This window comes from Protomyctophum parallelum (assembly GCF_964188405.1).
Source record: "Protomyctophum parallelum genome assembly, chromosome: 6".
NCBI lineage: Eukaryota > Metazoa > Chordata > Actinopteri > Myctophiformes > Myctophidae > Protomyctophum > Protomyctophum parallelum.
Genome location: NC_139701.1, coordinates 36,060,601 through 36,076,586, shown reverse-complemented (window position 1 = coordinate 36,076,586; position 15,986 = coordinate 36,060,601). Strand labels below are relative to the sequence as shown.

The window sequence follows — 15,986 nt, the reverse complement described above, 5'->3', positions numbered from 1 at the left end:
TGAGGGGATACTATTGCATACTCGCAATATCGCCTGACGAGTTCCAGAGAGCTGGGATGCAGCTCTCTGTAACCCCGCTAACATGGCCTCAAATTCAGCCTTGTGCAGAGCCCTGTTCACTAGTAGGACTACACTAGGACCACACTAATAATAAAGTGTCACAGTTACAAGAGTCTGGTTGCCCATTCGGGCAACCACACTAACAAAGACGAGAGCCAGTATGTGCACGTCGTCAAGCAAACGCGTGCGTCAACGCTAGAGTCTTAAGCCTTTGACTTCCGGTTGGTGAATTTAAAATAATGTCAGAACGAATATAATTTCTTTCTGTGCCACTATGTGACTTGAGTTTGACTGACTTCTTTCGCAAACTATGAAATAATTCAATCAAAAAAAATTGTTGCAATATTATCAGCACAGTTTGCCACTTGGCTACGACATTCCTCGCAAGGTAATTTTGTTGCTGTTGTTTTTTCAAATTTATTTTGAAATCTGCATAGCGTTAGCGGAAATCCAATGCTTACGCTCGTCCGTGTTGTCGCAGGTTGTTATTTCCAGAGGATTGACAGACACAGGTCGGACGGATGGGGGGACAGTGGGTCCCGCCCCCTGCAGAAGCAGGTTGCGTCAAACGCTCCTCCTAGCAGCCCCGTTTATCACTGCGCTTCCCATCACAAGAGCCCGGACAGGACAGGACAGGTAAACTCGATGCTCTCTATTCATTTATGTATATTTTTTATAGCGCGCGCGCACACACACACACACACACACACACACACACACACACACACACACACACACACACACACACACACACACACACAATATTTAGCTATTTTATCAGATTCCGGGCTGGCAGAACACATTATGTTTATTAATGGTTGATTCATTTCGTGATCAAGACTGTAGCTTCTTGGAAACTTATATGGTTTTTGGCTTCAATAAATTAATAATAATAAACCAGCAGGCAGTCGACTCGTCTCTGCAAAGAAGGCGTAGTCTTCTTAACATTGCAGTGCTTTAAATCTGGCACCCCCCACTCCCGGCCTCAAGTTCGTTAATTTGTTTGAGGGATGCATTGCATTTTGCTCCGAGCTGATCCTCATTGCTCAGCTCATGGAACCCATGGGCCATGACATAAATCATACTGACTGTGTTTATTCATCATCACTGTATGATCTATCTGTGACTATTGTTTATTTGAAAGCATGCCATTTCATTTCATATGGATATTGAATAACTATATTAAAAAATGTTCTGATGAATTGAAAAGGGTGGACCCTATTGTAAACAAGTGTAATGCTTTATGGTGTCGTCCACAGTTAATAGTCTTTGTATTGAGTTGTGCTTGAAATGTACTGTAATTCTCCAAACTGTTAATAAATTCTTCAATCAATCAATCAATCATGCAGTTACAATCATGCTGTTATGTGATCGTTTGCGCACACCAGCTTAGCCTTTAATGCATTTGTTTTTGTGAAGCGAGAGAGAAACAGTCGACTATAGAGCAGAGATGGGCTGCAGCCCTGAGAGGCTATGGGCAGTGCATGCATGCTTTACTATAGGTTTGCGTTGTTTGGAAATAGGTACATAAATGTGTATGCATTGATCCAAAGATTTATGTCGTTTATGTTAAATTGGTACAGGATTTAGATGAGTTGACAACATTTTCAATAATATAGGTTCCAGGACAGGTATTCCAGATCTATTAAAAAGGAAACAAAACTGCTGGTGTGAACTATTGCTGGTGCTGGTTTAGAAAAATGGCAGCTGGGAGTAGGCTTAGGCTAGCCTACAGGGCAGTGTTGTACCCTCTCTGTGTCTCTTATATGGAGGGTCCCGGCTGTTGTTTATCATAAATATTAAAACAATATATATTTTTTAGCAGGTCTGCTTTGTAGAGTGAATTTAATTGAATTGTAGAGCCCAGGTATCCTTTCTAGCCTATTATCTGACTCTCCTCACCTCTCCTATAGGATGGACAGAGTCTTAGATGATTGGCTATGGCAACAGGACTACTGGCTTCCTCCTGGTATCACCTGGCAGGACATTGAGAAGAAGGAGGATGAGGGGCACTCTCCTCTGCCCAGGGACCTCCTCTATACCCTGCCTCTGGCCCTTGGCTTCATAGTCTGCAGATACCTCTTTGAGAGGTGAGAATTGCCTGCCTCCAAGTGTCCTAACAGACCTACTGTAGGTCAAGAGGTGTCTGAATTTACACACAAAATGTTCACTTTGAAAGTCACAGTTGTTGACTGTCAGAGTGTGGGTCCATTTGGTTACATGTGTATACTCTGAGTTACGAATGGATAAATGAACACTGAGGATGTAACTGAGTAAATATCCAAAGAGAAGAACGTAGAATGTGAAAAGTCTAATCATCGTCAAGAATTAGGCTACTAGATCTACTCTCATATCACAATATCTGTATAATACCAGCCATCATGAACACATCCTCTTTGTTTCTCAGAATGTGTAAGTGGAATTTCAAAGCACTTGATTTGATTTCTTCTTGTTGACCCTGCTTGCTCTGTTCGCTTACTGTCTGCTTGACTGGCTGGTTTGCTGTCTGTTCAGCTGTCTGTGAGACTTGCCTGCAAGCTTAAGTGCTCTGATTCTTTTGGATGTTTTCCCAGGAGACAGAGAGCATAGATTGAAAGTGAAGCCCTCAGCATTCGGTTTTACCTGCTGATGCTGTATAACACTTTGCTGTAGTCTACTCTATACAGTAGACATAATCAGTATGGAGTATTATACCATATTTGTACTTTGTGTGTGGACGTTTTTTGAAGGAAACTTCACAATGACCTCTTGGTTTCTATAGGGTAATTTAGTCCTAGAATATTTTATGTACACAGAATATAGGAAGCATATATTCTGCATGCTCAATGTCCTTAAACAACGTGCTAGATTTCATTGTATCGTGATACATACATACATACATACATACAAATACAGAACAATGGGATTTTGGATGAAAATGTGCAAAGTTTTCCTTTAAGCACATCATGAAAAAGCTTCTGCACATTTTCAGGCTTCTAATAGCATTGTGAGCCTAAAAACATTTCCAAACGCCCAAGTTGCTCGGAAGCAGGTAAATAAATGTGAACAATAAATTGAAACATTCAGCCTTTTCGTGCTGCTGGGGTTTTCCAAAAAAACACCCCAAAATGGCCCCCTATATATATATATATATATATATATATATATATATATAAAAGCAATATTAAGATTTATTTCTTCTTTAAAACCTTGAAAAACCTTGAAAAATATACCCAAAGTACCCACTTAAAGGCATATTCATAGTCCAGTTTTCGGTGAACTCGCACACACAACAAATCTCTCTGTAACTACCGTTTCGGTGGTCACCTCTCTCCTCTCTCTAATAGTCTGACCAAAAGTTTCAAGATGGCCATGATGCAGCAAAGGATGCTGCATTTGGGTAATAATGACTGGAAAACCATCCAGTCTGCAAACATCTTCTGATACCGAAACATAGACTACTAACTGTACCCATTATCATGTTCTTGGTGAGGTGTTACTGTCTACTGCCTGGAGACCTCTCAGCAGAGGTGGAAAAATTGCAGTAATAATTGCATGAGGGAGAGGAGAGCATTCTCTGTCGTCATCCTCGGGTGTGGTTTCCCCCTCCCCAAGGATGCTGTCAGGGTAAAATGGAAATACAGTCAATTCTGAAGACATCCTTACCCTGGCTAACATAAAGGAATCCAAACTAGATTAGCCTAGCGACACAGGGTGTACAGATGATGGGTTAACAGATAAGCGACTCGTCTTTTGCATGTTTCTCCATTACAAGCTATACAATGTAACAACTGCTTCTGCTACATGTGCGCCTTCCACATTGCAGCTGTTGTTGTTTTTTGTCTTCTTCATCAGGTATTCATGAGTGGGAGTATCAATAACATGCATTGGTTTGCATTATCAAACCTCCTATTCTGTTCTGAAACTCACATCCTCTTCCCCAATCTGTCAGTCCTCTCATTATTGTGCTTTTGTTCTCGTCTCTTTCTCTCTCTCTCTCACACACACGCACGCAGAAACGCACACAGGCAGGCACGCATGCACACACGCGCACGCACACACACACACACCCACACACACACACACACACACACACACACACACACACACACACACACACACGCACACACATGCACACACTCACACAGAGACACATATCAAGTGTCTGTTAATGGCTCATAAGCTATAGGACAAAGGCTGTCTGGCCAAATGTCACAATATGTTCAGAAGAACAGCCGCTCTGCAGGCTGAGTTCTCTGACATAATAAACTAAGCATGGATAAATAAATAACCATTGTGTCTTTGTTTTGATTGGCCAACTAATTGCCTCTTGTCCTGTCCTCTCCTCTTGGTGTTTCAGGGTCGTAGCCCTCCCATTAAGTAGAGGTTTAGGTGTGAAGGATCAGGTGCGGATTCGAGTTCCATTTGTTCCAAAGCTGGAAACCTTCTACAAACAGAACAATCATCAGCCCTCACAGGTTCGTACATTTTGTGTGGCCTGTATGTCTATGTCACATACATAATACATACACATACACATACATACATACACACACACACACACACACACACACACACACACACACACACACACACACACACACACACACACACACTATTTCATTGTCGGAGACCCGAGGCATACGGTATAGCGGTTCCGACCCGGTCCCGGAGTCACGCTTCACAGGTATTTTGGGTCTCGGGTTTACCCGAAGACCTCTAGTACACATACACATAATTACACACAATATTGTATGCCTGCATGCACACAACTCTACTACATCATAGCTTTAGTAATATTAATGGAATACAGATGGTTCATAACCAAGAACAGATTAGTATGCAATGCACGACATATTAGCAAACTAGCTCTCTTATTCTCGAACACCTTTCTTTTTGCTGACTACAAAATAAATCTGACATTTTGTCGCAGCATGCAGAGGTAAAACTGTGTGTGGATTCTGGAACCCACCCATTTTCCACTGCAAGCCTCCACAGACATACTGTACTGTGTATGCACTATACTATACAGTATAAGTGTCTAATTCATGACCTGATCAAACTGTGATTTTCACTTCATCATGGATCTGCTTTCATAATGTTCACACTAACCAGTGTAGTGTAAATGCACTGCAGTTGTATTAACACGATTGGATATGTGATTGTGACAGGTGGCATCAATCTAACATGGAATGTGGTGTGGTTTTATGCTTTAAGTGGATTCATGCACGTCAGCCTGCGGGTCAGGCAGAAATGTGATTTGCATGAGTTGTCTGCTCTCTGGCTCGGCATGGAGGAAGACATGAGCACATTTAATAAAAGGAAATTCCCAGCCAATCTCATGTAGTCATGATGAGTCACGCTCTAACCCTTTGTTGTATAACGTCGACGCCGGGCAGAAACCTCCTGTCACCATATTTCAACTTTTTGTGTCTTTTGGTTTTTTCTCCATAATTAAAGTCCTTCTTCGTGCCGTCACACAAAAGCATGGAGCAGGTAGATCTGCTACTTTTGATATTTTTGAACTTGTATCCTGGAAAGTAACAGTTCTAGACATAATACATAATGAGGTTTCCACCCGACAGAGACGATAAGATAATTGATTAGGTTTGATGCTTTATATTATATTCAGCTGTCCTCATTACCTTTTTGAAAATAGTATTTAGAAGTACATTTAGCTTGATGGGAAATCCTATTCAAAATATTTGTACATAAAGACAATACAATTAAGCTGTATGCAGTTTAATGCAGAGTGTTATACTTTTCTCACTCTCTGCAGACCTTTAGGTGGAACGCTATACCCATTTGTTGACTTCAGAAGCACACACGTGCAGCCATATCATGTGGCTCATTGTCACATGTCAGATCATGGAAATACTAACTAGCATAATGAGCATTGTGTGTGGACATTGCCATGGTATTGTGTGTGGAAATAGTTTCCTGGCTGATTTGCAAATATTCCATTTCCATAAGACCTGTGTGTCCCCCTGGGTTGTGAAAGTCTATGTGACGTTAATCCTGCTAGTTCTAGCAGCACCTGTCTAATGCCCTTTGTTTTCTCTCTGGCATGTATACACCAGCCAGTCCACAATAAGATCATGTGCTAGTAAATAGTAAATTGCTCTTGAGGAATCTGTGTCACAAATGCATGTGTATTGATCTTCTAGGATTAAATATGTTTTTTATAATTACTTAAAAGTTTTTCCTATTACTGAAAACACATTTTCTTTAAAATATAAACGATTAAACTGATTAGTCTGATTAATAACTGAAGCCCTATTTTATACTTTATTGTACAACGGTCTCATGCAAAAGAAATTGAGTACTTGATTTATTGATATTTCTTTTTTTTATAATCGATTAGTTGATTAACTGTTGCACTCTGCTGCTGTATGTACATTCTCTTCTAATGAAGTGATACAGGAACTGCCAGTGATAGCCAGTGATGAGCTGAGGCTGGTAATACACATACAAGTAATAATACCTACTGTACTAATGACTTACATCAAAATGTCTGTGTACATATGCACACAGAGTGAGGTGGTGGTGTTAGTGAAGCAGTGTGGACTCTCCCAGAGACAGATTCAGACCTGGTTCCGACACAGAAGGAACCAGGACCGGCCCAGCAACACCAAAAAGTTCTGCGAGGCCTCGTGAGCATTTTAGTTTTTTCATCTGTTACTATAATGTCAATACATAATAGTGATGTGATTGTGAAATGTGCATTGTCTGTGCAGGTGGCGGTTTGTCTTTTATCTTACAGCATTCACAGGAGGTCTTACTTCTCTAATTAATGTAAGTCTGTGCATCTCATTCTGGCACTGTGACAGTTTGGGACGCTTAGTTACCATTCCAACAGCTTTGCTATAATAGTTTGAGTTAGTATAGGAGTAACAAATGGTATAGGAGTAACACATGGTCCATTCTAATGGGTTTCACACAGACTCCATGGTTCTGGGACCACAGAGAGTGCTGGAGGGGCTACCCCAAACAGGTGAGCAAACAATTAAGTAATAAGTTCATATGCTATGATAATTAATGAATGATGAAAATGATCAAATGTTTCTGCTAGGGATTTATCAACAAATATTTATTTATTTTATATATTATTTGTCCTACTGATGAGTGATGACAACACAACTTTTGTGTTCACTGTCCAAAGATACACTCTTGTTTCACTGTAATGATGTGTACTGTAATGACAGTCCTGTACCTTCCCCCCATTGGCTGGTGCCTTTTCATACACACTTCATCATACTTCACACTTCACACTTCATCATACTGTATGCACCACACTGACACTGTCTCCTGGCAGAGATTTGTACACACCTTTCTAGACTAACTTCAGTGCTGGCATAATTGCATATCTGTGATAGGCTAGTGCAGTACTTCCCTTAAACGACATCTTAAACGATATCTTAACCCAATCTGTGAATATCTATTTAATCTTCACTAATAACTTTTGGGCAGGCCCATCTAGAGTTTGAATTGACATGTATCAGTCAAAAGGGAGACATCGAAGAGGAAGGATGGATGGGGAAGGATCAACATATGGAATGTCAGAACAAGTCAGATCCATATATGGAGATCTAAGGGTTTGAGGTCAGATGTAGAGTTGCTGGCCAATATTGATGACACCAGGGCTCTCCTTATATAGGCATTCACATATATGGGCTGCATATTGATGACATCAGGGATCTCCATCCCTGATGATGTCACGTGATGTCACAAGGCATATATGGTCATGCCTGGGGTGACGAACTAACTAATGAACTGACGGGAAATGCACGTTTTCATAGTAAATGCAAACTAAGGTCGCAATAAATCCAACATATCTACATAGCGAACAAGTTCCAAGTTTTGTACAGACGTACAGCGTTTGCTTTTATTTTAGTTGTCAGTGTGATAGCACAGTGAAAAGCTGACATCTCTGCTGGGCTGCCAGGTTGATGTACAGTAGGTGCATGTACCGTACACTCTGAGGGGGTGACATTCCTGCAGGACACACCACCCTTCCTCGTGGGGGTTGTTGTAACCTCAAAACATTGATAACAGCCCTGCAGCTAGAAGGCATTGAGCTGTCGACCCATTCCTTTCCATATCCTTTCAGGGCAAGAGGATGTGTTTTTAGGAGTTAAATGCTTCAGTAAACTTCCCTCCATTGTCTTATGGGAGCGGTAGAGACGCGTGCTGCGTGCGTGGGAGTTTTTTTCCCCTTTTTTTATTCGATAGTGTGCCACCATCTCTTTCTGTGCATTTCAACGCCCTCCCCCTGAAAAAGCATTTAGATTATTTAACAATATTCACATGTCAGTAAATTCACTACTACTAGTTTATTATAGGCAGTCCGGCCTCAAGGCCAGGGGGGCTTGCTCTTTCCTGTGCAATAGCTGGGAAAACGGCGGCACACACATAAGCACGTGTCCTTTTTAGAATGCGAGGTAAGGTTTTAGTTGTTTACTGCAGTGGGTTCCCAAAAAGCTCCCTGAGACACACAGACTTTGGACACATGCGCACGCACACATGCACACACACATGCACACACACACACACACACACACACACACACACACACACACACACACACACACACACACACACACACACACACACACACACACACACACACAGATAGGGTGGTAAATGCTTAGCTGTACAGTCTCAGGGGGATAGTTTTTAGGACAAAGGCTTCCTTGGTGAACCTTACAGCTCCACTGACTGATCTTTCTCAGCACAAGTCTGGCATGGAGCCAAATGCTGTGTGGGTGCTGGTGGTCCCTGGTGGGCTTTTCTTACAATGTTAACTCTTGAATGACTTGCCTTGGTTTTTTGTAACTAAAGGAAATATAGGAAGACAAAGACCTATTTGAAAGCCACCGCTTTGATCGAGTACATAAGACACCAAGTCGTAGTAAGTGAGTTTCACCGCAATGTGTCAAGTGTTTGTTTGTTCGTTTACTTACCTGCTGTGTTTTCTGACCTTATTAACCGAATGTTCCAAACCTCACAATTTAATCTAATGGTGCAAGTCTTTTGACCAATATAACTATATTCTGTCATATCTCCATTGTATCACTGATTTAAAGCTTCGTCTCTTTCTCTCCCATTAGCCTGTGGCTGAGGCTCATTACTGGTACTACATTCTGGAGCTTGGATTCTACTGGTCTCTCCTTTTGTGTGTTTCTGTGGATGTGAAGCGGAAAGTGAGTATATTCTGGTTTTCAATCATATGTGCACACTACTTTTAACGGCACAGAACAACTTTCTTGCTTTGGGGGAAAACTACTAAAATTAAATGTTATCCAATTAGTCAAATACATTTTTTTTAATGGTTAATGGTGTGTTATGTTATCGCTTATCTGATTTTGTATTTTTGTATTTAAAAAATACTTTGAGAAGGGTGGGCTACACTCCTGTATTACGTTTGTTAAGTTATACTTAAATCCATGGGTAAATTTGTCCTCCACATTTGACCAACCCTAACTATTAGCAACACTGCCTTGGTTAGGGGCACTGATATGTCCCTAACATGCCTCTTTTGGTGTGGGAAGAATTAGGAGCACCCAGAAGACACACAGAAATGCCCGTCTGGTTTGAACCCAGGACTTTCTTGCTGTAAAGCATGCAACAGTGCTAACCACTGAACCTTCAACACGAATTTCAGCCTCGTCTGCACCATTAGGACTATTATTTTTGGCTATCTCGATTTCTCAAAATCACTGCAAACAAATTATAAAGACGAACATGAACTAATACCTCTCCACAGTTGGCATTGTGTACAATACAGATTCTTACTGGATTTCCGCTGTTGATCAAAGGATAATTGAGCCTGACTTGCAAAGACAAATTCATCTGGACAGTTTGTGAAACCACCTTTACAGTAAATGTACTACTACTTATTTATACAACCACAGATTCAGAACTGCTGAAACACAGGTTATATTATATCCTTCTAATTCTGTGTGGTCTTGTCGTGAATATTCACGTCTCTCTCTCTCTCTCTCTCTCTCTCTCTCTCTCTCTCTCTCTCTCTCTCTCTATCTCTCTCTCTCGCTCTCTCTCTCTCACTGTGTGTGTGTGTGTGTGTGTGTGTGTGTGTGCGTGCGTGCGTGCGTGCGTGCGTGCGTGCGTGCGTGCGTGCGTGCGTGTCTTTCTCTCTTTGTGTCTGTTTGGGTTTCTATGTGTGTGTCTTATGTATCCAGGATTTCAAGGAGCAGATAATCCATCACATTGCCACCATATTTCTCATTGGTTTCTCCTACTGTGCCAACTATGTGAGGATGGGCACACTGGTGATGCTAGTGCACGATTCCTCTGACATTCTTCTTGAGGTGAGCATGGCTGACTTTATATGGAGTTCTTATGGTTTGTTGATTTCTAACAAACTAGTATGTTGACAACATAAATATATCATAGCATAGACAGCCAGCCAGGTCAGAAGTGCCCTACTTCCATGTTCATAGCCACCTACTTTGCTGGGGGACCCAATGATGTTTATTGCTATGGATACCATTCTATTTCTATGGTTGAGACAAAAACGATTATAGCATTTCACAACGATGAACTATTAAGTGGACTCTGTCAGGAATCCCCACACTTAAAGATGGAGTGCCGTGATTTTTTCCAGTTTTTCATGTGTTTATGCAAACAGCAAATGCAAACAGCACAATGTACAGTCAGGCATTTTTGTCCAAAAAATGATTTCACCGAAGAAAGACCTTGCGGCATTGTTTCCATTCGGGTCCCATCCACTCACACATGACATGAATAATAAGTTAACACAGTAACAGTAATTGATATAACAATAATAATTTAAAGTAACATATACATTTCCTCTAAGCATGAAATATACAGTATGCACAGGTTGGGGCCGAAGTTTAACCGTAAGGGGATTATTCGCACAAAGAGGCTGGGGCGATCACCTCCTCCGTATGCAATGATGTCTTCCTTTTGTATTTAGGGTTTCTTCCTGGAGGCTGAAACCTTGACAGTCAAACGTGCCAATGAAAACAACAGTGATATAGTAATAATACCTAATGATCATGTTTTAGGGTGGAAAAAGATCACGGCGCTCCATCTTTAAAGTTCATATGGTGTGGCTCTGTAGGAAGCCAGCTATCTAGAACAGGGTCTGTCTGTTTGTTTGTGCCAAATGCTTTGTGCGCGTGCCTATGCCAAGGAAGTAGGCTACACATATTTACTGATCGGTAGACCTGTCCTGTACTACTGAACAAACTCTATAGTAAAGAATATCAGAATATAGAGCTATTTCACACTTATTTTAACTAAAACAAAATACTACCAACCCTACCTTTAACTTTAATTTTATGGTAGTGAATCGGGGGTAGAAAACTGAAAGCTGAAAATTCACCCAAATATGGAGTCATACATCATATCATAGCGTCTTTGTCAGGTGGAAACGTCATATGTCCAAAAGATTTTCAGGATTCAAATGCAGAAATGGTCAAAGTAGCAGATCGACAAGCTCAAAGCACGTTGTCTTGCGCCGCGTTTGTATGAGCTCGTACATCTGCTACTTTTGATACATTTGTGACACTGTACTGTAGTATGATCAAGTAGTGCATTCATTAACCAAAAAACTAAAATATGGAGATAAGAGGTTTTTGCAGATAGATGGCATAGACTGGCCAGATCCACACGAGTCGCACGTCACACCAAGACCATGTCTTGTTTTTTTAGAGCGAGGGAAAGGAATGAGGAAAGAGGAACTGAAAATAGTGCAAATGAGGAAAATGATGGCTGGTGGTGGAAGAATGGCTGTTGACGACCAAACAATAAGAAAAGACTATTGGCTACTGATACAATGCATGGAGGTACCGGAAATGTTGCACAGTGTGATCATTCTTCTATGACTGTTGAAAGTAGTTTTCACAAAGGTTATGCTGAACTAGACTTGAATGCAGGCTTTGTTTATTCACTGCTGGAGTATTTCCATCCCAACACCCTAAACATTTTACTGTACTGTAATGTCCAATATAACGTGATACACTGGGGCCATAAATAGTAATGCATTACATACTAATTTATATACCTTAATACATACAGTACATACATACTATTTAAATAGAATCCCACCATCACACCACACTGATCTACAGATAGACAGCTACCCTGGGGCGACCTTTAACCACCTGACCAAGGTTTTGGAAAAGGCGGAGGTTCACCCCAGGGTAGAAGAAGTCATTCTCTCGGTGGGCATCAACTGCAAGGACAATGACCTCCTATAGGCAGCTTAATGGGATGCACAAGGAGGCACAACAGACCTTTCCAAACGCCACCATCCATATTCCCCTCATCAACTGACCACAGACGAACGGAACAGCATCACAACACTGCGGAACAACACAAAAATAGTTATTAAACCAGCTGATAAAGGTTAAAAAATAGTAATTTTAGATAATTTCCAATACATATACGAAGCCAACAGACAACTATCCAACACAAGATACTACAGTGCACCACTGTAGCAAGCTCTTGCCTTTTTTTAAACCCTACCCATTCTAACCAAATACATACATACATACATACATACATACATACATACATACATACATTTTTTTACATTTTGTAAAAACAAAAACAAAATTCTCTAGAGTCTGCATAATTGTATTCCATTTTAATATGGCCTTCTTTGGCACAGTCTCATATTTCACTGATAACATCTCCAAAATGCCTGGTTGCAGTTTAGAGCTGGTGTAATGTTCACGACTACTCATATGACCTCTGGGGTGACATGCGACTAGATGTCGCCTGTCCTCTGGTGGGGTTGAAACGGAGACAATAGACATTTAGTGGACAATAGTAGGGTGTCAGGTTCTGCCTGTTGACTTGTACAACACAGCATGTGTTTATTTATTACATAATACAGGGGAGCAAAGAATGGTCAGATAGTGGGGATCACATCACGAGTTTGACGGAGGTCACGAACCACATTTGAACCCATGATAATGTAGCTATTTCGGTAGTACTGTACATGCACTAACTGGTTGAGCCACCAGGAGCCGCCATACTACTGGAAGACTAGGCTGAATATTTTGACCATTATTTTTGGAATAGAAGAAATTGACTTTAATTTGTTCCAGAATTTGAATATTTTGTTAACATGAATAACTTTCTTGTAAAAAAAACTCCATTGCATAAGGGTTATGATCAGGAAGGCTGTGTTGCACACTTAAAATATCAAATATAGTATCGGTACCATAGGCATAACTGATCATAACTATTCTTTTCTCCTAAGTCTGCTAAGATGTTCAACTATGCTGGCTGGAGGAGGACTTGTGACACGCTGTTTGTAATCTTTTCCATGGTCTTCTTGGTCACTAGACTTGTTGTGTTCCCTGGCAGGTGAGACATGGTGGTGCAATGTTTAAGATACTGTATAAATGCAAGTCAAGGAACATTATATCCTTGCAGTCTAATGCAGGAAGGTATCACAATGGTTGCTGTTTATCCAAAAGTCCTATGCCTCCAGATGCGGAAATATTCAAAGCATAACACAAATTCATTGAAGTTAGGTAAATGATGATCAACAACAATCATCTTGGCATTTGAGCTCATATTCTCCTCTCCCCTACAAAAACTGCACCGGTAGTCCTATGAATTGTTTAAACTTTGAAGGGTGTGACTGTTTTATACAATGACTGTCCCCTACATGTTTTACAATTCACAACAATTGTGATATTGGCTAGTGCTGCATTACTGTCTGTACCATGACAGGACACCTGGCAAATATAGTCAGGATGTAGATCTGTTATTTTCTGTGTGCAACATCATTGCACAACAAAGTATAATTTATGCACAATATTGTTGTTTTTTGTCATTTTCAGAGTGATCCATTCAACACTGGTAGTGTCCTTGGATTTTTTCCAGCCGTTCTTTGGCTACTATTTTTTCAATGCTCTGCTATTAGTGCTGCAGGCACTGCACGTCTTCTGGGCTTACCTCATCCTGCGCATGGTCTACAAGTTTGTCTTCATGGGCAAGGTGAGAGCATGCCAAATGTACAATGAGTCAGTATGGTATATAGTACACTTCAACTTGCCATGACCATACAGTAAAATCGGTAACCATTATCAACAATCATACATTGATTGATTGATTGATTGATTGATTGATTGATTGATTGATTTTATTTGGTGACATAAAAAAACTTTCCGACAGTCAATGCATCACAGTCTTCACAGAGGATGAAAACACAATAAAGCCCGGGGGCTTATTTCCACTCGTCAACAAAAAAACACTAAACAACATGACGTCACATTTTAATTTTAATTTGGGAGTCCTTGAAGTCTGAGAACAACTGCTCTACTCTGTACAGGTGGAACGAGATGAACGCAGTGATGACGAGAGTGAGCAGGATGAGGAAGAGGAGGAGCCTGAGGGCGAAGAGGAGGAGAGAAGCTGGGAGCAGAGAAAGGGCACCATTAATTCCAAGCTGGTATCACTGGCTAACAACTGTGTTTTAAACAACCTCACCAACCAGAGGAGTATGAACAGCAGACTGCCTAAAGCCAGATAGTAAACTTATCTGTCCTTCATCTGAACTGCTGCAGCTGCACAAGTGCACAAGACTAAAGGTGTGTTGGTGTTAAGCTCTTTTTACTGCATTAGACAAATACTGTACTACAGCGGTTCTCAACATGTGGGCCGGACACCACCGCTGGGCTGCGATGGTATTGCAAGTGGGCCCCAAAATAATTGGAAAAAACACTACGATTATTTATTGTTAATTAACATTAATATTGAAAAATATAGACGTAAAAGAAAATGTAATGGTATTTTTGGTCTGTTTTCATTGTCATACCACTAAATGGATTGATTGATTGATTGATTGATTGATTAATTGATTGATTGAATACTTCATTAGTCAAAAACAATGTACAATAATACATCAACAAATACAAAACACTTTATGTACAAAGGAACAAAATAGCTTAAAGTATACTACATTAGTTCTACTGAAGCCAGAACACAATCGATTGATTGAAAATGCACACAGCCCACCCATCTGGGTGTTAAGTGGTCAGATGAGTGGGCCGCAAACACCTTTGAGATTTTCAAGTGGGCCCTGATCCAGAAAACTATGACTATGACTTATTTTTGCACTCACCGCAAGGTCCATGATTTCAGACCAGGCCAGGTTCTTATCCTGTTAGACTAAGAATAAGGACTGCACTTTTTGTTGTTTATAAATTCTACTGCACTGCATATTATGAAATTGACATTTGAATAGTCAATCAAATAAACATTTATTGTGCATGTCATTTAAAGATTATATCTATGCACAGTTTTCTCCATCAGATTTGAGATTTGTCCACATGCTACATACGTAGTTAAATTGTTTCTAGACAAAAATATCTGCTACCAAACTATTCATTTGTTTTCCTTGTCTCTTAGATCAGTAGGACAGAACTTATTGAGATTTCTTACACAAAACCAAAGTAATGTTAGCTGGTATACAGAATTATTTTTAAACTAAGCATATTAGAACCAAGATCTGCTGGATATATACATATGAAATCGTTCCCAAAGCTTCTTATCTAGAATATACATGGTATGCTTGAGTGAAGATCATAGACTTTTCAACCATTTCCTTTTCACGTACTTTTAACAATTAAATTGTTGTAATCTTAAAGAGCAGCTATAGCAAACATACCTTATTGATGCCTTTGGCAAATATTTTTTTGTCTTTTTTTATTCTTCAAGTTTTTTCCAGTGTCACCTCTTGTTACTTGTTACAAAGATTCCTCCCTCTGGTGGAGGAGATTATTATATGACTTGATGCCTTTTAAAAATGATTGTTTTTTGTTGTTTTATATTAATTTCATTTGAATGTAAACATTTAATTCATTTGTTTGACTATCCGTATTTAACATACGCTATTAACAACTTTACATTGCGATTAGTAAATTTTTTTAAGATATCTA

The 15,986-nt window shown here is 40.2% G+C and overlaps 1 protein-coding gene across 1 annotated transcript; it reads left to right on the top strand.

Annotated features, from left to right (window-relative positions):
• Positions 1–619: 619 nt before the first annotated feature.
• Positions 620–14,582, top strand: cers4a (ceramide synthase 4a). The gene is made up of 11 exons (XM_083767510.1): positions 620–696; positions 1,974–2,150; positions 4,400–4,517; positions 6,574–6,692; positions 6,777–6,834; positions 6,983–7,033; positions 9,150–9,242; positions 10,242–10,370; positions 13,298–13,404; positions 13,887–14,043; positions 14,378–14,582. The coding sequence occupies exons 2-11, from the start codon at positions 1,975–1,977 to the stop codon at positions 14,576–14,578; spliced, it is 1,209 nt and encodes a 402-aa protein (XP_083623636.1). The 5' UTR covers positions 620–696; position 1,974; the 3' UTR covers positions 14,579–14,582.
• The last annotated feature ends 1,404 nt before the right edge of the window (positions 14,583–15,986 follow it).